The 24,012-nt window shown below is 42.1% G+C and overlaps 1 protein-coding gene across 1 annotated transcript; it reads left to right on the top strand.

Annotated features, from left to right (window-relative positions):
• Positions 1–14,969: 14,969 nt before the first annotated feature.
• LOC104440555 (G-type lectin S-receptor-like serine/threonine-protein kinase LECRK2) lies at positions 14,970–17,545 on the top strand. The gene is given in 2 exon segments (XM_010053462.2): positions 14,970–17,310; positions 17,313–17,545. Coding segments are annotated over 2 exon segments (2,385 nt in total). The 5' UTR covers positions 14,970–15,158.
• The last annotated feature ends 6,467 nt before the right edge of the window (positions 17,546–24,012 follow it).

A 24,012-nucleotide genomic window follows, 5' to 3' on the forward strand; every position in this document is an offset into this window, starting at 1 on the left:
TCCGAGTCGTCGAATCGGATCCAGGTCTCGGAACCGGGTAGGGTTTCGCGAGATTCCGGGGTGGCGGGAAGCTAGGTCGCAAGGTTGGGTCGGACCTGGGTAGGGTTTCGAGGGGAGTCGGGTCGCGGAGTGGGCTGCCGGGTCGGGTCGTCAGGCCGGGCGTCTGGGTCCGCAGAACGCCGATTGCGTGTGGGCCGCCACGAGGATGGGTGTCCCTTATTTGTGGGCCGCGATAAAAAAAAAAATGGAAAAATCTGAGTCGGGCCCGCGTTTCAGCCCGTTTGTGTCTCGGGTGGACCAACCCGCGGATCCGACCCGGGATTCGTTTTATATTATTATTTTTAATAAATAATAAATAATATTAAAAAAATCAAAAATAATTTATTTTCGAAAAAATATAAAAAATGTTTTAATTTCCAAAAATCAAAAATATTCAAAAAATGTTGGAAATGTTTTATTTTCTAAAAAATCGAGAAAAATAAAAAAAAATCAAAAATTTTGAAAAATATTTAAAATTATTTTATTTTCAAAAAAAAAAAAAAAAAAAAAATCCATATTTTCCAAAAAATGCCAAAAAAAAAAAAAGCCAAAAATTCATGAAAAAGCCAAAAAAATTCAGAAAAAGCCAAAAAGACTTGTATTTTTCCAAAAATCCAAAAAAATCCCTTTTATGTCCAAAAAATGAGAAAAAGACTCAAAAATATTTTTCCTCCAAAATGCATGGAAAATCCCTCAAACATCCAAAAACCTTAGGTTTAAACAAGATTAGGTACCGAAAGGGCATTAGTGATTAACTAGTGTAATCAAGTCCCCGATCCTAATTTCTCTAGTTGCGCAGGAGCGAGTATTTCTCCCGATACTTCGCTTGGGTTTCTAATCGACCCACCCCAAACCGATTAGTGGCGACTCCATTTTAAAATTAATTTATAGGTTAAAAATTTAGACTATTAAAGTCGTGAATTGGTGGACTTGGGAGAGTCCGGGCATAACTAATTTCAGCTGAGCCATTAGCCTCCTTAGGCGCCGTACCCGATTGCGGGGGCGCCGAAAAAAAAAGAGGTTGCGACAGCTTGGTGACTCCGCTGGGGAAATTTGAGGACTTAGGCCATTTTATCTTGTTTAAACCCTTTATTGACTTGTTTTTTTTTCTTTTGTGCAGGGTAATAGCTTAAAGTTTTTTTTTTTATTCTGTTAAAATAAAATGTTTTGTGATTATAAACTGCTGTGCATCCTTAAATGTTTTAGCACTACACATGGCACACACAACCCGGCCGCCGGACTTGGGCCGCCATAGGATTTCTAGGATGGTGTTAAGAAAGATACGACCTCGAACGCGAGACTGCGATGTAGAGGTTGCCTTTCTTTTCCCCGAATTTCTTAGCCGAGGTTAGGAGGGTATGCTGCTAACGCGAGATTGCGACGGGCGGATATCCTTTTAATCTCAACAATCCTTCTCGAGTTAGAAATCGAGCCGCACGTCCCACGCATGTCTTTGTGCTTGCCATTTTTCTTTAAAAGCAAAAGTAATTTCTTTACTTTTACTCAGTCTTTTTATTTGGCCCATGGCAATTTAGGATAAGCTTTTCAAGTCCCAGTTTATATGCGATGGGGAAAGACGATATCCAGTTCATTCCTACTCCCAAGGCGGAGCTCTTCAGATGGTGGGGTCAATTAGATCAGTTTGCCCAAGAGCGTGTGAAGGCCAAAGTCGGTCATCTCCTATCGTTGATCCAAATCACTGTTCGTCCTGAAGTCATACAAGCCATGGCACATTTTTGGTGCCCGAAGACAATTACTTTTATATTTGGTAGGTTTGAGCTAACCCCAACCCTGGAAGAATACAACATCATCACTGGAATGCCTCTTGAGAAAAAGCTTGTCAGGCCATCGATAGGCATCATCCCGATACGTGGGTTAGCGCGACTTTTAAGAACTGAAGTCCATACTATGATACAAATTCTTGAAGATAACCATAATACCTGCCCACTGGAATTTATGAATGCATGTTTCCAAAATCAGCCTATGACCCAGAAAAGTGAGATTTTCCTCCTGGCCTTTTTCGGGCTCATCATCTTCCCCCATCAAAGAAATGCCATAACTCCCAAGATGGCATGGATAGTTGATCAGATCTTTAAGAGGGGGGAATTATGTCAACATGATTTTAATTGAAACATTCTTATCCTTTAATCGTTTTAAAGACAACTCGGAGAAAATCATGCGAGCCTCTCCTGAAATTTTACAAGTCTCGTTCTTTTCTCACCTAAGCGAATTTCGAGACTTCATGCGATCATCTCGAAACAAATGCTTTTGAAAATCCATTACAAAAATTTATGGTTTTAGGACCGTATATTCCCAATCAAAGCTGTTTAAATTGGGTAAACTTCCTAAGAGACCCAGCTCCTGAGGCATTCCAATGGTGTGCTGGTTGGTTCCATGAAAAGAGAGCTCGCTTTCGCTTACATAAGCGTGATCTCCCAATTCCGTTGCTTGGCCTCACCGGCGCCATTCTCTATCACCCTTATCGGGTGGCACGACAATATGGAGCCCTTCAGGAGATCCCATCGCCTTCCATCAGGAAGATCTCTTCAGTTCTTTTCAATACAAGCCGTGACTACGCATTCGAAGTTTCTACCGCTCAGGAAACCTGGGACAAGTGCCATCGCAAAAGGATTATGGTACCTGAAGGGCTTGAGGGAGAAGAAAAAGCCCACCACGCCTCCATGTCCTACATCCACAACCATCGTATCCCGACAAAATGGAAGCCATCAGTCCCTCACTCAATCGAGAGAGCAGCCAGCACGAGCAACACGAGCAAGAGGCTCATGGAGAGGGATTTGGGAATGGACTGGATGCACACCTCGAGCCGGTCAAGGAAGCAAGCGTCCTCGCAAGAACAAGGCTCCCCGTCGCATATAAATTAGCAATCATGTGCCCCTTAGTGTTAATAGTGTGAAAGTTTTGTCCCATTGTTTAGGGACTTTTGTTTAATATCTAGTATTTCATTCTCATTTCAATTTCAAGTTTTAGATGTTAGGAGTTGGCGGTCTATAAAATCCTCTTTTGATAAATAAAAAAGTAGTTAGACCATTGCCATGGGTCAATCTTTGTTTACTTTCGTGCTCATTCATTGTTTTCACAACGAACAGGTAATTATGAATCGCCGGCCACCAATAGCTCGCGAATGGCCTCATGCATTAGGGCCCGATCAGAATGATGTACAAAATCGCCTCATTAACATTGAAGACGGCGTAGGACAGATGTCCATTGTCCTTCAACAACTCTCGAGACAAATGAAATCCACTCAAGCTGAGCCCAACTCTGTAGTTGCCGTCATGACACCCGTAAATTTGCCAGAAAATAGCCAGTACCATAGACAGTTTGAAAGGATCATGAAAAAGTTAAGCCAATTGCAGGAGCGAATCCCATGGACTGTCCAATTACGCCGGCATTGAGATCCCCGAAAAACTCAAAGCACCCGAATGCGAAAGGTATGCGATACCTTCCGCCCAGAGACCTATTTGCAGGCCTACTTGGTCCGAAGGATGATTCAATCGTACCAATCGAGCTTGACTGGCCCCCGCCTTGCGATGGTACATTATCGGGAAGATTAGTCCCCTTAAAACCCGGAGGGAACTAATTCATGTTTTTCACCAAGAGTATAATCTTGACATCACCTTGCCCTACGAAGAGCCGATGATCGCGGAGCATGAGGAACCGTTAGTCGAGATAGGAGAAGAGCATGTCAATGAAGCCTTGCATGATAAATGGGCAGCTGAACAACACCCTGTTACTGGAAAATTTCCCACTAAGAAAGACAAGGAGCCTTTATACGAGATCAAAGACACAGAGCATGTTCAAGACCGGGGCACGACTGGACAACTCCCCAAGCTTACTCCAAGAGCTAGGGTCCAAAGAATACCAACCCCTATCAACCTGGAAAGTGAATCAGACAGTGAAACTCTAATGTCTCTCACTTCCCTTGACAGAATCAAGCTGGCAAAACGAAGGGCCTTACTCAAAAGGTCTGGACCAGAAGCCAAGAAAAGAAAGCCTAAGCAGATCAATGCAGCATCTGCCGACGAGCCACCGCACCAAAGCTTCGAGCATTCCCAAGAATACAGCTTTGAAGGCTACCATCCCCTAGAATACAACCCCAAGGACTTCCAGCGTTATTTCGACAATGAAACTGACGATTCATCGTATAACTGTTTCCTACTCTCATCCGGGGATGAAGGCCCGTCAAAAGAGGAAGCATACGTCTTTATCCGCTACGATCCTAACGAAGTACTAAGCTCGTCCTCTGACCATGAGGATAGCTTCAATACTTCATCCTCATTCGGAAATTTTGACCAAGAAGAAAGCAATGGGGTAATCTCGGTAGAATCCAACTTCCCTGAAACAGAAAAATTCACCACTACAACAAGATATGCAAAGTGGGAAAACCAAAGTGGCCTAACCAAGATACATCAAGCCCGTCTTGCGCTCATAGGATCATGACCCCTGAAGAGATGTGGATACCTAATCTCCGCAAGTATAATGGCACGACTTGCCCCGTGGCCCACTTGCAGTACCTCCATGCTGAAATGAGTCGGTACTATGGCCCGATGTCATTCACAACTCAGGCCTTCCAAGAGAGTCTTACGGGATCTGCATTACAATGGTTCATCATAGCTGATATCTACCTCATGAGAGATTGGAATGAGCTGTCTTCGCATTCCCGCTTCAAGTATCAAAGCCGATTGGAATTGAAGTGCCTTGTCAAAACTTGGTTCACTTCAGAAGAAGACCAATGGAGGATTTCCGAGCATATGCAAGGAGGTGGGAGGCTTTTATGATGCAAACTTACCCTCAGCTGGCCAAAGAAGAAATGATAAAGCTATTCATAGGGGCTTTACCTCGCAAGCATCGTTGTTGGTTGCATGGGTTGCATTTCCATAGCTTCAATGAAGTGGTCCTCTCATGTGAATACTTCGAGTCTACTGGAGGCGAGGAACTCAAAGGCGCTTGATTTCAAAACCAACACTATCAAAGCACTCCTTTACACAGGAGTTTTCATGGGTTTTACTTGTTTTTATAATTTCATGTTTCTTATCTTATCTAGTGTGCTACGGTTGTATTTTCCATTCCAAGTACTCTATTGTACAGTTATAATATTTTGTTTTAAGAGCATGAGGCGGTACTCCAAACCAGCCCGGTGATGCTATCCAACCATGAAAAAAAATATATCATCCAAGGAGAATACTGAGGGCTGGGCTTCCTCATGCTTTTTCTCCCCCAAAGACGTATTTTGAAAATAAAAATATTTCATCACCCAAAAGCTTTTGTCAAAACAAGACAATAAATTTAATCATGTTTGTCTTTCTAACTCACTCACTTCATGTCTCGAAGATCATTCCCATCCCCTTTGACTTAGTGTGACAAAGGCATTTGAAAGCAAGCACATCATGTGAACTAGCCAAATTCAAAGACACCATGCCAAGAAAATGGGGCAAATAGAAAGAATCATCCATCCAAAAAAAGGGTAATTTAAAAATATAATTTGGAAATGATGTCCTCCTCTCTTCTATTTACATGAAATGAAAGATAGGACGTAATAGGTACAAGCATACGGTTGAAATCAAGCCATCCCAAGAGCTGTACACTCCACCTTGCTCCTGCCCAACTCCTTCACAAGCCGAAGCAATATCCTTTCCCCACAATGTGCCCGAGCAACAGAATTGTGGTTTCATCAATGGGACTTCCAGCTTCGACAAGTCCAGAAGCACAAGGAAGGGATCTTTTCTCTTTCTTTGAATTGCTCTTTGTCAACAAGGAAGAAATCTAGATAGTTGAAGCGGTCTCTAGCCCCTATTCAAAATGAGGACCTAGAAACCCGACTTCCTATTCGACGCATGCTCTCGCAAGAAGTAATTGCCATCGAGAATTTGGGGTTTTGATTGTCCATCTCAGATTCCATAGAAGCTTGAGGTACATGACTTTGCCCAATGATGCTATAGTTAAAGACGAAGGAGAAATTCCACGAAGGAAGGCATTGAAGATGAATCAACGACCAGCAATCATACATACATGGTCACAAGTGAGGAAGGCCAATCGAAAGAAATGTCAAACTATGCCAAGACGAAAAGGCTGTCATCGACATTCAAACATCATCAAGAGTCAGCAAATACAAACTTTGGAGAAGAGTAATTTGGTATCGTTTCCAATACTCCCCCCTCTTTGAATTCACTTTTGACATATTCCCCCTATTGGCAGGAAGCATCAGGATTCAAGAGCCAAACTTGATGGTTAGGTTTGGCAAATCAATATTGGCCAAGCTAGTACATGGAAATGACCCACATCAAATTCACCTGGCTTCGTGTAAAAAGACATGTCATCCAGGAGCCAATTAAGAGAATAATTGACCTAACGAAGCAAGGGACATAGGACTTCGGGTCCCCCCTCTCACTTCAAGTTCACCCAATCATCTGCAAACAATGAAGGGTAAAGTTGTATCGATTCCAGTTATTCGACTCTTGAAAGAGTTCATGACTAACACATTCCCTCTTGTTTGTTGCAGGATCACCTAATTGTCAAAAGCAAGGATAACAAATCATGTCTTGTTGCAATGCATCAAAAACAAGGATAACAAATCAATGAGAGGCATGACAAACTCTCCTAAACGAAATGGCGTCTCAAGTAATCGCCAAAGCAAATGACAGAAAATCTTCAGGCCTCAACTCACATTTGATTTTGGCCGAGACTAATTGATCTACTTGTACATCTTCTCTTCTACAAGGGCAAAAGTGAGATGCCCGATCAAATTCATAATCCTTGGCTGATCATTCATATGTCATATCCCTAATCAATAGGACAATCATCGACACCCATTTGTGAACACCCCTTTGTGAATAACCCTTTTGATATTCAAGATTTAACATATTTGGAAACACCATTATGTTGACCCTTAAAGCTATTAATAAGGTCTTTTTGAGCAAAAACCATTAATTTGTTTTGAGAGTACAAACTCTCTCATGTTTAAAATGCTGCATGCCTTTTCCAAATAAATTTTTGCGTGATGATTTTGTCTATCTAAATCTCTGATTCCATTGAGAATTATTAGAATAGATAGCTAAATGAAGAATACAAGATTAATCGAGCATGCTGGATGAGGCGCGTCAGAATGATGAAAGGCAAGCCATATCCTACACACAATCCCCCATCTATACACTTGTGAGATGAGTGCAGAAGATTCCATGGCTGCAGGGTAAAGAGTTCTCTCGCGAATGGTACGATAACCAAAATAGTGAGAGGCATTCCATCGCTCACCCCATTGAGCCCCATACATTGGTGAAGCTTCTCTCATACCCTCGTCAAGAACCACCCCACATTGGGTAGAGTGAAGGCAAATCAAGCATCACAAGGTGAGAAGAGAGATAGAAATTTTCTTGCTCGCACTTGCATCAATCTTCGGGTGTCTTTATTGCATATGAACACTCGCATTAATTTAAGTGCCCTAGAATGACGAAGAGCAATTCTTTCTCTATGCACTTGTATTCATTGTACAACCCAAGTGAGTCTGTAATTTTACCCTCACATGGAAGCAAAACAGAAGTTACTGCCGTTTGAGCAACATAATCAAAAGCGGAGCGCAAAAGATGAAGACTCAAGAGTCTAACAAAGGCGTTTGATTGAACTTGCCAAGATAGTTCCTCAACAACAAGAATGAAAAAACATGGGCATAAAAAAGCAGTGTACCTGGTAAAAGCAAGGTCAATGCCCATAAATGAAGAACTTGAATAAAATAGGGGCATGAAAAAGCAGTATGCCTGGTAAAAGAAAGGCCAATGTCCCTCAGTCAAAAATACAGCCAAGAAAATGTTGCTATTGTGGTCCATAGAACCTCCATTTGGTAGTGAGAAGAAAAACTGGTGACAAATGCCAAGGCAATCACCAGCTCTCACCTTTTTACACACGAATCAAGCCTACATTGCATCCCATTGTAAAAGTCTCTTTAGACTATGGCACTTCAATTAACGTAGGATTTCATATGTGCATAAGCATCACTCGAAGAAGTGCGAGCAAGATTATTCTATCTCTTTTCGCAGGGTTCTTGACTTGTAAACCTGGAGATGATCGTGCGGCAGTTCTTTCAAAAGCCTTGACCTTGATGGTCCCCTTTGATGAGCCACTGACCAAGACTTCATCACAGTTTCAACAAAGACCTCTCACATTGGTAAAGTCGTACCGTTTGCGAGAATACTCGGACCCCTGTTGACATGATGACAGTGAGATAGTGTGGTCCTTATAAATCCTGCATCAATGGTCATGATAGCCTTTTCCATGAGAGTGAGCAAAAAGTCCTTTCAGACTGAAAGTCCCTCATCTGGCATGCTCAAGACATCTACATTCTAAATGAAGGTTGTCTTTCAAAATCTTCCCGGTGGAAATCAGATGATGCAAAATTGACAAAGTTATCATGCATGAATCTCATTTGAACTCATGAATTTACAGCGTATACAATCATGTGTGCATATTGTGCAAATAGCAAACATACTCTTAGAGATCAGAGATATTGCCAGATAAGCATATCTCTATCCCTATTTGCCTTAAAGTACCTACTGTACTCCTTCTTGACACTCGACCTATTCGAGTCATCCCTTGAGTTTGGGTGCATTGTCAGTACCTATTGAGTCGTCCCTTGACAGTTTCGAGGGTATTGCTTGACTGACCAAGTATCCCTTTATCGTTGAATACCTCTAAGTATCCCTATTGTCTTTGAGTACTGGTCACCGTTCGGATACTCCCTTTTCCTGACACTCAACCTATTCGAGTTGTCCCCAGAGTATTGATACTTGTGATTGACCAAGTATCTCTTGGAACACCTACTACTGTCTAGGTATCCCCATATTGTCAAGTACCCATCGTTGTCTAGGTACTTCCTTTTCATGACGCTCAACCTGCCCGAGTTGTCCCCAAAATAATATAGTAGCTGTTCAAGCATTCCATTGCTTTGCTTGGCACCGCCATCTAGGTATGCTTTCTAGCACTTGGACCAGCCTGAGTGGTCTCAGATCATATCATTAAATACTTGTGTTCATCCGAGTATTCTAGTGCTTTGTACACTTGTGGCTACCAGGTGTTCCAGCCTTTTAAGTGCTTGGCCATCCGGGTAAGCCTTGTGTACCATTCAATTCCCTTATAATACCAGGAGGTGAGAGACCTTCAAGAATATTTGGGGCACGTCTTCAATATTCCCAATACTAGGAGGTGAGAGACCTTCATGAATATTCGGGGCACACCCTCGATATCCCCTTTACCAGGAGGTGAGAGACCTTCATGAATATGCAGGGCACGTCCTCGATATTCCCCTTTACTAGGAGGTGAGAGACCTTCACGAATATCCCAGGTACGCCCTCGATATTCCCATTACCAGGAGGTGAGAGACCTTCATGAATATGCGAGGCACGCCCTCGATATTCCTATTACCAGGAGGTGAGAGACCTTCACGAATATCCTAGGTACGTCCTCGATATTCCCATTACCAAGAGGTGAGAGACCTTCACGAATATATCATGTACGCCCTCGATATTCTCAATTACCAGGAGGTGAGAGACCTTCACGAATATCCCAGGTACGTCCTCGATATTCCCCTTTACCAGGAGGTGAGAGACCTTCACGAATATGCGAGGCACGTCCTCAATATTCCCAATTACCAAGAGGTGAGAGACCTTCATGAATATCCAAGATACGTCCTCGATATTCCAACTACCAGGAGGTGAGAGACCTTCATGCATATCCGAGGGCATGCCCTCAATATTCCCAACTACCAGAGTGAGAGACCTTTTCCCAATACGTCCTCGATATTGCTTTAGGAGGTGGGACACCTTCACAAATATCCAAGGTATGTTCTCAATATTTCCAATTATCAAGTACCCTTCGATACTTGTGAATGCCCAAGTATCCCCCAAGAATTCATACTTGTGATCATCCAAGTACCCCTTCAATGCCTATGGTAGCCAAATACCCATTTTGACGCCTGCAAATGCCCAGATACCCTTCAGGTTAGTACTTGTGAATATCCAGGTACTCTTTGATATGCTTGTGAATGTCCAGGTATCTTCCAGAATTGATGCCCTGAGAAAGGTCGGCACATCCTCCCGAGAAAGGTCGAGTTCCAACTGGTGTTTTCGACAGAAGTTAGACGCCCCACAAATCGATGCCCTGAGAAAGGTCGGTGCATCCTCCTAAGAAAGGTCGGGTTCCAACCCGGTGTCTTTGTGAAGTCGACACCCCAACAAAATAGATGCTCCGAGAAAGGTGGCGCATCTCCGAGAAAGGTCGGGTACCAACCGGTGTCCTCGATACAAATCAGGCACCCACAAATGAGATGCCCCGAGAAAGGTTGGTGCATCTCCCGTCAGTGCGACCGAAGAAAGGTTCGGGTCCTAGACAAATCATGGATTGTTTTAACAGGCGACCGAAGAATGGTTCGAGTCCTGGAGAAGCAACTTCTCGTCACGGCGACCGAAGAATGGTTTGGGTCCGAGACAAACCACTGATTACTCCAACAGGCGATCGAAGAATGGTTCGGGTCCTGAAGGAGCAATCTCCCGTCAAGGCAACCGAAGAAAGGTTCGGGTCCTAGACAAATCATGGATTATTTTAACAGGTGACCGAAGAATGGTTCGGGTCCGGGAGAAGCAACTTCCCGTCATGGTGACCGAAGAATGGTTCGGATTCGAGACAAACCATTGATTACTCCAACAGGCGACCGAAGAATGGTTCGGGTCTTGAAGGAGCAATCTCCCGTCAAGGCGACCGAAGAAAGGTTCGGGTCCTAGACAAATCATGGATTGTTTTAACAGCGACCGAAGAATAGTTCGGGTCTGGATAAGCAACTTCCCGTCACGGCGAGAAGAATGGTTCGGGTCCGAGACAAACCACCGATCACTCAATAGGCGACCGAAGAATGGTTCGGGTCCGAGACAAACCACTGATTACTCCAACGGTGATCGAAGAATGGTTCGGGTCCCGGAAGAGCAAGTCTCCCATCAAGGTGACCGAAGAAAGGTTCGGGTCCTAGACAAATTATTGATTGTTTTAACAGCGACCGAAGAATGGTTTGAGCCCTGGAAAAGCAACCTCCTCATATCACCAGGTAAGATGATGCCTTGATACTTGCCAAACTCGGGGTTCACACCCTATCTCACTCACTCCCGGTAAGTAACTACAGGTATCTTCTTATCTATCTTTGTATATGTAATGTTATATTGCTCTTTTTTTGCATAGAACAATAGGTTCTAAATAAAATATAATCTACTACGCATGCATGGATAAAATTGAGGCATCAGTCTGTCTTTGAATGCAACCTCTGTGAGCTCACCTTCAAAGAGGGGCAGCTGTTGACACCTCAATTTTAATTAGGTTAATTTTATTAATTAAGTTTTTAATTTATTTTGTCTTTTCGGATAAGTAGATAATAAAAAAAAAAAAAAAAAAAAAAAAACAAAAAAAAAACAACAGCCCCCATTTCTTCACGTGGGCTTGAAGGCCCGACTTGGCCCCACCCCCCTTTTCTCTCTCGCGAGCCCGGCCCCCTTCTTCTTCTTCTTCCTCCGCTCCTTTTTCTCCACCTCGCATCTCACGTGCGGTGGCCGGCGACGCACGCGAAGGATGGCCTACGGCTGAGGGGAGTAGGCCGACGTCGGCCGGAGAGGGGATAAGATTGGTGCACCATTAATGTTGAGCACGCTTCGCTGGAAAGCTCGATGGGACACCGGTCCAACCGAGAACCGGCGCGCGAAGGGGACCGCCGACGAGGCCCTTTGTCGACCGGATTTCCTTCGCCTATAAATAGGTGGCCACAAGCATCATCGAAGGGTGTGGCAAGCTCGGAGATCCTTCACTGAGAGACATCGGGAAGGGTTGAAGGGCGAGCACAAGAGAGAACTCAAGTCGCGAGCTAGCCCACCTTCCACCGAGAGACTTCGGGAAGGCCGGCGGCGAGCGACTCCGAGAAGGTCAGATCTGGCCGGTGGAGGCTCGGATGTGGCCCGAGTGAGAGAAGATCGAGGCCGAGGAGGGGTCGAGATCTACGCCCGATCTGGTCCTTTTTTTTGCCGTCGTTGTTGCCGTCGAAGGCCGTTTGCCTCGACCAAGTCCCGACGCGCGTTGCCTCGAAGGGTTTGTTGTCGTGTTCCCCCCCCCCCAAGCCATTGCCACGTGATCGATCCGCCAACACCGCACCAGATCGGGAACCGAGGAGCCGCCGTCATTCCCCCGCCATCTTGCCGCACCTACAGCCCCGTTGTTCGCCGCGACCTCCATCGCGAACCGCCCTCCTGCCGTCGCCGTCCCCGTTCGAGAGAAGGTAAAAAAAGGCGGCATTGTTCATCATAGCCGTTTTCCGTTGACCTAGCCGTCGTCGCCGTCGCCGTTGTCACCTCCGTCGTCGCCACCATAGTCGCCGTCGCCGTTGTCACCTTCATCGTCGCTGCCGTAGTCGCCGTCGCCGCCAAGCACCTCGATCCCCCCCTTCGGCGCCGAGGATTTGCAAACCCTAGGGTTTGCGATTTTCCGGGTCATCGAATCGGATCCGGGTCTCGGAACCGGGTAGGGTTTCGCGAGATTCCGGGGCGGCGGGAAGCCAGGTCGCGAGGTCGGGTTGGACCCGGGTAGGGTTTCGCAGGGAGTCGGGTCACGGAGCGGGGCGGGTCGGGTCGTCGGGCCGAGCGTCCGGGTGTCTCGAACGCCCGGTTGGGCAGTTGCGTGATCTCTCGTGGGCCCGAGGATGGGTGTCCCTTATTTGTGGGCGGCGATAAAAAAGAAATGGAAAAAAAAACTTGAGTCGGGCCCGCAACGTGTCTCGGGTGGACGAAGCGGGTCGGACCCAACCCGGGAGCCGACCCGGTTCGTTTTTTTTATATTATTTTAATATATTTAAAAAAAAATAATATTTTAATAATAAAAATTAAAAAAATCAGAAAAAATAAAAATGTTGAAAAATTTATTTTCTAAAAAAAAAAAAAAAAAAAAATTCCAAAAATGTCCATATTTTCCCAAAAAGGTCAGAAAAAGCCAAAAAGAAAATGATTTATATTTTCAGAAAAAGATCAAAAATCCAAAAAAAAAAAATGCTTTTTATGTCAAAAAAATGAGAAAAAGACAAAAAAATATTTTTCCTACACAAATGCATGGAAAACCCTCAAAAATCCAAAAAGCCATAGGGTTTAAACAAGATTAGGTACCGAAAGGGTATTAGTGATTAACTAGTGTAATCAAGTCCCCGATCCTAATTTCTCTGGTTGTGCAGGAGCGAGTATTTCTCCCGATACTTCGCTTGGGTTTCTAATCGACCCACCCCAAACCGATTAGTGGCGACTCCGTTTTAAAATTAATTTATAGGTTAAAAATTTAGATTATTAAAGTCGTGAATTGGTGGACTTGGGAGAGTCCGGGCATAACAAATTTCAGCCGAGCCATTAGCCTCCTTTAGGCGCTCGTTCAGTCAAAGTCTTCTAAATTTGTTTGTTTCTCCTTGAGAAATTTCAGGGTCACGACCGAAGATTAATGGATCCGCCCAAGCAGACCTGCCTTTTTCTAAATTTTCACGTAACTGGGGACTTCTTAGTCAACTGATGTGGTAATGCACTAACAATGGTAGCAACTTACCATCAATAAATGCAATGATAAATCATTAACTTTTTTTAGAAATTTATTACTCAAACCAAAATTTAGTGGTGAAATTTATAACTTTCATATAAAGTAATAGCTTACCATATTATAAGGTAGTAATACCAAGTTGTCCAATTATTTAGAAATTGACCATTTAAAACTAAATGGTAGCAGTGAAATTAGTAAGTTACCACATAAGTCCTTACAAGTTACAAGTTAGTAAATTTCTAATAAAGTGACAAATTTTCTGTTGGAAAGAAAATCATGAAGAAATTACTCAAATCTCTCTCGAACTTTGCAATAGTATATATTTGCCCTTGAACTTTAAAATTGTTACTCCATTCTGTTAGCGCGTGCAAGGCACATGCCTTTTAAGGGGTAAAAGTTTATTGTCATCTTGTTTATGGTAATATAAAGAAAATGGAGAAAAATATATCTACAAAATAAAATGATAGATGAATCAATTATATTTGAAAAAAATGACTACAGATTCGATATATCATTTTCTTTTATGAGTCGAGGGCATCATTTCCTTTTTAAATTTTATAAGTATTTTTGTTAATTAATCAATATTTAGAAAAAGCTCCACAATTGAAATCGGTAACTTAATAATGTATTGATGAAACAAAAATTTACTGTTGAAATTAACAAATTACTTGCAAAATTAGTGGCCTGCTTTTAGCTTAGTGGAGTTTACCAACGTGATATAAGGGCCATCCTCTTCCATCCCTTTCATCCCATAAAGTCTCCTGTACGACGACGTTTGGTCAAAGTCTTCCAAATTTGTGCCTTCCTCGAAAAGTGTCCGGGTCAAAGTTCTTTCAGTATTAACTTCTATAAAAAAAAAGAGAGTGAAAAACAAAGAAAATAGAGAAAATGTAAATTTGCTAAAACATTATAATCCGAAAAAAAAAATAAATATCAATGATACTATCATAAATTATTTTTATTTAAATGTTGATGAAAATATTAATGGAACTAATAAGATACTTTAAGAAAAAGGAAAAAAAGGCCTCAATAACAAAAAACAAAAAGAAAGATCAAATTACTAAAATTGGATGCTCATCATACACTTCTAAATGGTCTATTAATACAAAAAAGAAAAGGTTGAATAATAAAATATATTTACGAATATCACCTTATATTTTGATCAATCATTTCCTTTTATTACAGATGGAGCTTTTATAAAACTTCAGACCATATGGTAAAATCATTATTTTAGATAGATATATGTGTTTTGTTTTTGGTCAAAGATAGTGATAGATATACGTGTTGACATGGGCAAAGGCTGTCCACAACTTTGGTTCAAACTTGCTGTGGAGAAAAAGGAGGAGCAATCGCATCAAAGCGGAGGAGGAATGGTCGCCTCTCTCGTCCGCCGTGAACGACGGGACGTACGGGAGAGACTCTGCTAGCTTGGAAAGTAAGGAATCTCTATAAGAACGCCGGTTTCATCCGTAAGGCCGAAGTAGCTCAACTCAAGGAGCACGCCTGTTTCATCAAACATGGCTTCAGTTATACTAGGAATCCTGCTAGTACTCGCTCCACTTCCCCTTTCCACCGAAGCTCAGACCCGCGGCAACTTGACCTTGGGCTCCTCGTTGACAGTGAACGACCAGAACTCTTCCTGGCTGTCGCCGTTGGGCGAGTTCGCCTTTGGGTTCCGGAGAATGGGAAGAGGAGCTCATTTGTTGGCTATATGGTTCGAGAAGATAGAGGACAAGACCATCGTCTGGTCAGCGAATGGCGATAATCTAGCGCCCGAAGGTTCGAAAGTCCAGTTGACCGCCAATGGTGGGCTGTTGCTTACCGACCCGAGAGAGAGAGAGCTGTGGTCTTCTGGCCTAAACGGCACTGGCTTAGCGTATGCGGCCATGCTCGACACGGGGAACTTCATCCTAGCGAGCGCGAGCCACGTCAAGTTGTGGGATTCGTTTAGCCGACCCACGGATACGATACTGCCAACGCAACAGTTAAATTTGGGAGCTGCTCTAACAGCTCGCTATTCCGAAATGAATTACTCCGCCGGGAGATTCTACTTCAAGCTAGGAGACAACGGAAATCTCGTATTCTATGCCACGCCTCACCCGTACGATGCCACAGATGCTTACTGGGCTAGCGACACCGTCGATAGCGGCTTCCAGTTGATATTCAATCAAAGTGGTCAGGTCTACCTCACAGCTAGGAATGGAACGGTGCTCAGCCATATCACCACAGAACCAATTCTAACCAGCGGATATTACCAAAGAGCAATCCTTGAATACGACGGGGTATTCATACAATATATCCACCCTAAGACGGCAAATTCAAGTTCTGGCCGGCTTATTGGCTGGTCGAGGGTCTCAGTCCCAGTCCCGAATAATTTATGCGAGAGCATCACCCAAGAGATTGGCAGTGGAGCTTGTGGCTTCAACAGCTACTGTACTCTTGGAGATGATCTGAGGCCGCGATGCCAATGCCCACCTGGATATACTCCGTTAGATTCAACGAATGAGATGAATGGATGCATACAGGACTTCATACCACAGAGTTGTAACGGAAGTAGGCCCGAAACAGACCAGTTCGTTTTGCGTGAAATGCTCGAAACAAACTGGCCAATGTCCGATTACGAGCATAGCTGGGGACAAACCGAGGACTGGTGCAGAGAGGCTTGCTTGGCTGATTGTTTTTGCGCAGCCGCCATTTTCGGCAATAATTATTGCTGGAAAAAGAAGAACCCTCTTTCCAATGGAAGGATGGGTCCATGGAACAACGCAAAAGCTCTGATCAAGGTAAGGATACATGACACGACTTCAAAATGCACAAAAAACGACCAGAAGAAAAACAAGAATACAACTTTGGTGATCATCGGATCAGTGCTGTTGAGTAGCTCTGTCTTTGTGAACTTGCTTTTACTCCTCATTACCTATTTATTATATAGAAGCTTACGATCTAGGGATTCTAAGTTGTCACCACCAGTCCGAATCAATCAAGTTACAGGCATGCGGACTTTCACTTATCAAGAGCTTCAAGAAGCAACATATGGATTCAAAGAAGAACTGGGTAGGGGTGCTTTTGGAACAGTGTACAAAGGTGCTCTTGGATCCGAGGATGCAGACTTTGTGGCAGTAAAAGTGTTGGCGACAAGGACTGGAGAAAGCGAGAAGGAGTTTGAAAGAGAAGTGAGTGCAATTGGCCAAACTAACCACAAGAACTTGGTGCAGTTGCTTGGATTCTGCAATGAAGGTTAGCATCGACTACTGGTGTATGAATTCATGAGCAATGACACTTTGGCAGATTTCCTATTTGGCACTTCAAGGCCCAACTGGTACAGAAGAATAGAAATTGCCTGTGATGTTGCGCGGGGGCTCTCTTATTTGCACCAGGATTGCACCAAGCATATAATTCACTGCGACATCAAGCCACAAAATATTCTTCTTGATGGCTCTTTCACTGCAAAAATCTCAGACTTGGGATTAGCTAAGCTCCTGATGGCAAACCAAACACGAACCACCACTGGAGTTAGAGGAACCAGAGGGTATTTAGCGCCAGAATGGTTTAGAAATATGCCTATTTCTAGCAAAGTAGATGTTTACAGCTTCGGCATTTTGTTGGTTGAGCTCGTCTGCTGTAGAAAGAACTACAATCCGGAAGCAGAAATTGAAGCTCAAATTGTGCTAGTTGGGCATATAAGGATTGCTACCACGACGGGAGCGTACTTAAGCTAGTGGAGAACGATGAGGAGGCATCGAGTGACATAAAGAGGGTGAGAAGATTTGTGATGACAGCATTGTGGTGCATCCGGGAAGACCCGGCTTTGAGGCCAACCATGAAGAAAATTACTCAAATGTTGGAAGGAGCTGTTGAAGTCCCAGAACCACCAGTTCCAAGCTTTTTTACCACTTCAATATGATTTTGCTTATTTAAGATAACTGTTGTCTGTAATCATGAAAAATATCCATATCGTCTGTAAGTGCTATTACACCAGATCAAATATTTTCATAATGTCTTCATATGGATCCCGCTTAAATAAGCTAAATCTTCCTAAAGTTTGACATTCCCTCGCAAGTATCCAACAGAGAACGGGTTGATGATCGTCGCAGAAGGGATTGCATGCGAGGCCGAATCCTCAGGTCATGGATCGTTGACTTGGAATCCCAATTTCAATAGTTATGCTACTTTTTTATTCATACAGGAGGGATACTCACTTCCCTTCGGCAACCAACTTCTTCTAGACCAAAAAGATCCTAGTCCGCAAATCACGTAGTTGGAAGTATAATCTGAGGGTGGCTAGCAGGTTTAAAGTTTGAATTGGTGATACTACAATATCTTGACAAATTAATAAGGGTTCAGATTCTGGAATGCAGTAGCACAGACTTTGAATCACCCAGTAAGTGTGCAATAAACAATAGCAATAAACAATAAGTGTTCAGAGAAAATAAAATTGTACACGAAATTTATAATGATTTAGTTTGGATTAGGCCCACGTCCATTCTCCTACGTTAATAGCATACTGGTTAGATTCCACTAGATAACCAATGAATGGTCTCGGTCAAATTGTGCTGCTTATACCCAAACGCTTCTATCCAAAGCTGGTGCTGCTTATACTCAGGTGATATGACTCACTATTATACACCAAAGCACACACTTAACACTGTCAACAAGTCTCAAATAATAATAAATTTAAGCTCACAAGGTAAGCATATGTGGTCAAAGTTCGCTCAGATTTTGGAATTGTAGATTCAATGCTTTGTTTCTTACTGGCTCCTCGGCTCTAGTATGTGGTCGAAGTTTGCTTCTTTATTTACTATTTTGAATTTTTTTTATATTTTGAGCGTTTTGCATGATGATCTTCTGGGTCCCGCTTCACTTTCATGACAATCACATAAAAAAGACGGTCAAGCGGTCGTGATCCGTAAGCAAGCATGAGATAGTGTTTATACAGTTCGGCATGAGATCGTGTTCATACAGTTCGGCATGAAATCGTGTTCATACGGCATGCATACTTCATGTAGGACACCGCTGCAAATTTCCACGTCCGTACACGCACCGAAACGTTCAATTTCCACGAAGTGACCTGCAATCGCTTTGATTTCTGCGGGAATCGAATCTTCGTGTTTTGGTCCAAAAAAAAAAAATTCAACTCCCAAAATCTCCTCCTCTCTAGAAGACGTTTCGGTCAAAGTCTTCTAAATTTATCTGTTTCTCTTGAGAAATTTCTGGGTTTAGGTCAAAGTCTTCTAAATTTATCTGTTTCTCTTGAGAAATTTCTGGGTCGCGGCCGAAGCTTAATGGCTCCGCCCAAGCTGACTTGCTTTTTTCAAAATTTCCACGTATGGAGAAACTAAGAAACACGCCTACTCCAGTCATGTTTCGTGCATGGCACTTTTCGAATATGATTAAAATGTGATTATACCATGTAACTTGTTGGTCAAAGTTCCAACCTAAGTAGCACCGACAAGTGACACGCGATATGATACATCGATAAGTTATTTAAAAAAGAAATAGAGAATTCCGACATATTATGACACGTTATATATTAAATTTATATTATCATTTTATGATTATTTCAATCAAATTAATTTAATTCAAATTCATAAATAAATAAATAAATAATAGAAGCCTAGAATGAATTTATACTAAAAATATTAGTCCACCATCAATTAATATTATTCATTACTTCAATTTGACAAATTTAATTCAATTAAGACAATTCATAAAACTTGGAGAGAGGAAAAAAAAACAAGCTATACACATTTTGGACTTACGTGTTAGACTTGTCGGAAGAAAATAGAAAAAAAAAACTTGGAAAGTGAGTTGTATCACGGAAAGTAAGACTCAAAAAAAAAAAAAAAAAAAAACTAGCTTTTTCTTCTTTCCCCATTTATTTTTTTTTTATTTTTTTATTTTTTGGATATATACATTTAAAAATCATTTATTGAAAATTTTTAAAATTGACCCCGTGTATTGGAATCATGTGTAAAAAATTCACATGTCGGAATTCCAATTCGAGTGTCGGGAAAGTTGACTAAGTGTCATGCCCGGATCATTCGAGCACGTGCTCATCCCTCCTTGGTCTATTAATAGCGATGTGCCAGGGACTTATCGCCGACTCATTCATTTAATATACACATGCGGAAGCAGATATAAATCTCCAAACAATAAAACAATAAGATAGGAAAACATGGCCAATTTTTATATTTTTATCTTTTTATAAATACACAGTTATATATATATAAGCCTTCAAAAAGGGATCGGCTTTTAACAAAAGAGAATTGTCCTATGACTAACTCATCAGACAAGTTCGCCGGGTCTTCGGGCTTCACCTCCTAAACTCTGAGCTTTAGTCCTTCACAACCATCATCTATGGACTTGAAAATGGTTATACAAAACTAGTGAGACAATGTCTCAATGGGTTTTACCCCATAAGACTTGATTAGGAAAGAAATATGCCTTAGGGGCTATCTAAGCACAATCAAGCGTTAGAGGGCTTACCTTGGCCTCAGTTCCTTCATGCAAGTCAGTTCAAATAACATACACTAGCAATCACATCATTCAATCAAATAGATCGAGCCATCGATCAATCACTCAGTCGATTACATGTCATCGAGACCATCACCCGGTCATTTCAATCAATACTACTTATAAGTCCGATCATACCCAGAACTGCTTGTTATAAGCCAATAATAGGTAGTATAGCTCGCTGAGAAGCTACCTTAAATATATATATATATATATATATTTATATTCGCCATAAGCTGTCTCAATTTCTAATATAGTATATTATATATGATCACCGAAGCTATCGCAATATAGTATACATGCTCACCAAAAGCCGCCAGCCATACTCTCATGGTATGCTGAAAATAATATATGCTCGCCAAAAGTTGCTAGATCCACTAATCTACTATTCTAAGGCCATTTTTCCATTTTTATCATACTCGATAAAATATCGTGTGTAAGTACATGGTCGGCCTTAGCCAAAATACAACAATTTTCTTTCCATAAATCCTACCATTTTATATAGTCCACTAAAATATTTTTGGCGTTATAAACCGGCGCTCGGTTATTTTCCAATCAATTACTGAAATAATTAATTTAGGAATAAAATCCTAAAATCTCAATTAAATCAATTCAGCACCAATTATAGCTCAAAGAAATAAACGGATTGCGTTATAATAATCAGCATAAAATTCTGGTCGTCAACTATCCCAACCTAATTTTCAAAAAATAATTAAATAATTAAATAATTACAAAAATATTAAATAAATGCAATAATCCAATTGAGGCCCGTAATGCCAAATTGGAAGCCAAAATGGACCCAGAAAATTTTCGAGATTCGTTCAATAAATAATAGAGCGTGTCTACTTGCTAACTACATTAACCGTTTGCCTAACATGCATCAGTAAATCTCTAATTTAATTACTCTAATCTAATATATCCACTTAATTGCACTTAATTAAATCTAAACAACCCCTAAATATAATAACCAACTAAACAGGGATTAGTGAACAAAACTCACTTGTGAAAAGCGAAGATCGGTTCACCGCGAAGGGGGCCGAACTTGGGCTCGCGATGACACTGACAGGCTTGGATTGGGCCTTAAACCGGCCCAACAAATCTTAGCCCAAGCTGAGATTAGTTGCTGAATTGAGCTAAGCTTCGAATTGCTAGACTAGGCTTCAAGTGGCGCGGGCTTGGGATTTGCTAAATTGGGCTCGGCTTCACGAGCTTGGCTTCAAATGGGCCTGACCAAAACCGAAGATGGGCTGCTCCTTAGGTTGAACTGAACTAAACTAAACTGAACTGGGCTGAAATGGGCTTGCTACTGCAGGGCTTGTCTTCGGATGGGCTGGGCTTGCTGAAGTTGCCGAGCTGGACCGAAAAGCAGGAGCGGATGGGCTGAACTGCTTCAAGTTGTGGGCTTATGGGCCCTAGCTGGACTTCAAACGAACTGGGGCTTGCTGGCGTGATCTGCTTCGGAGGGGTGGACTGCTAGCCGAACGTGAAGGGGATCTATGGAGCTGCAGAGAAGGGTTGACGGTGGGAGGTGCTTCGGTTGATGGTTGACTGAGGGTGACGATGCTGAGGACGTGGCAACCAGCGTGAGCTGCTAGGGGAGCTGCTCATGTCTTCGCGCGGTGCTGACGCAACAGAGAGAGGGACACGGATGAACGGCAGCTGCAGGTCAAACTTCGGTAGAGATGCTGACCGAGCAGGGGTGTGGGCTGGGCTGAGTGAACTCGTGGCTTCGCTGGCGGAGGTGTGCTAGCAAAAGCTTCAAATCTTCACCAAATTTCCCAAATTTGATGTCCAATATCGTAGAAGAAAAAGGTCATACCATTTCTACAAGTGTCCATCGCCAAATAGCTCAGCTTGGAAGCCCAAATTTTCCTTCAATTTGGCCATCCGAATTTCCATTAATTTACGAATCGTACAAAATGATTTTCTGTAAAAATCTCGGGACCTCTGAAAATTATTCGGAGGATGAGTCGACATTCCTAAAATAGACCGTGACATAACAGAACTATCAATTTCTAAAATTGGGTTCAAATTCGCGGTTAATTTCAATCCGATGCGGTTTTAACATAACCTAGTCTACCGGATAACTTTTAGGAATTTTTGGTGCAATTGACCTGTGATCGATTTATCTTGAGTCACAATGTACATCTCCGACACATTGGCGACTCTCGGTTGTCGTGAAAATCTCAAGATTTCAATTACGGGTACCGGGTACCAAAACGATAAAAAAATCGGTTTAGTGCCGATCGATGGGTATTTTGCAATCAGGTGGATCACTCACACTCTAATCACATATCTCAGTCAAGTCAACCTATCTACGGTCTCTGATCGATTTCAACAGTGCCATAATAACCCTTGCAGATCAACACGGTCAAGCAGTCAATTCTTAATCGAATTCTCAAGTCCATTGCATTTAGATCCCTTAATTGCTTCATCAGATAGTCTAGTTATCTCGTGAGTGATCAACTTAGAAAATAACACTATTTGTGCATTAACGAAATGCCTGATTTATTTTATTTTTTATTTTTTTGGTGATCCAGGAACCCTATACAATCGACAGCCAACGAGCAAAGCCTAGGGTGACACTAGCGGATGACCCACCACCCCGACGTCACACTTAAGAACCTTAGCGACCCCTCTGGGATTTGAACTTCTCATCTTCGTGAGGGGGAGAGAGCCCGAAGCCAACGACACCACCTCAGGTGGTGGTATGCCCGATTTACTTAATCAAAAATGAAATCTAAAAATTCAGTCTATCACACTAAGTGTCAGATTTTCCGACACGTGTTGACTGAGTATTCTGGAGTGTCCGAGAGTGTTAGACATGTGTGGAGTGTTCGACACAACACGAAAGCGCTCGAAGAATGTCGGTGCTTCGCAAGTTCCAACCAAGTGATGGTGATTTACAGACAATGTTAGCAATTCGCCAACATTAAATGGCAGAGTTAATTACCACCTTTCTTAGAAATTATCACTCAAAATTAAAAACTTAGCAGTGAAACTAATAATTTAAGAGTGAATATGGTAAATTACCAATATGGGTCTCGTTATAAGTTAAGTTACTAAGAAAGTAAGGAATTTGCCATTGGAAATATAACCTTGGTTATTAACTTACCATGGGAATAAGTGACTCACCAACGTAGGCCCACTTTTGGCATAATAAGTCGCAACAATTTGAGAGATTTATTAACACCAATTCAATCTTAAATTGTAAAACTCCCTCGTTAAAGTTAGTAAGTAGCAGTGAAATTAGCAACATGTCTGCTCTCCCTTAAGGTAGTAAGTATCACGTAAAGTACGAAATTTGCCTACTTAACTAATTTAGGAGGTTGTCTTTGGAGATTACCAGTACAGTTAAGGATTGTAAAAGTAGTAATTTTTCGAAGTAAGCTTGCTTTTAGCTTAACAAGTTACAACTGGTGAAATAATAAATTATCAACTTCTTTAGAGATTGACCACCTATCTGATGAACCCACTTGAAAAATTTTAAAGCACTTGAGAGTTCACTACTTGACGTAGGGGTGATAACATCATGATTCCACTATAGAGTTACTAATTGCTTGACGGGCTCACTTGTAAAATTATAAATCACTTGGTGATCTGCCACTATATACCAGATTCTAACGAGATAAAATCTTCATTTTGTATGTTAAAGCACTGGGTAATCTAGATAACGTTACTATTTGAGGATGATAACATCATTTTATCTTTGGTTAGTTACTAATTGACCAAAAGGGCCTCATTGTAAAACTCTAGAAAACTGTTTTGTATTTTCCTGATAATTTACCGGTTAATTGACAGTTTTCCTTAAAAAATATAACTTGCTAATCTACTGCTAGGTGTCGAGGTGCTGGATTT

Source organism: Eucalyptus grandis, chromosome 3 (genome assembly GCF_016545825.1).
Source record: "Eucalyptus grandis isolate ANBG69807.140 chromosome 3, ASM1654582v1, whole genome shotgun sequence".
Classification (NCBI taxonomy): Eukaryota; Viridiplantae; Streptophyta; class Magnoliopsida; order Myrtales; family Myrtaceae; genus Eucalyptus; species Eucalyptus grandis.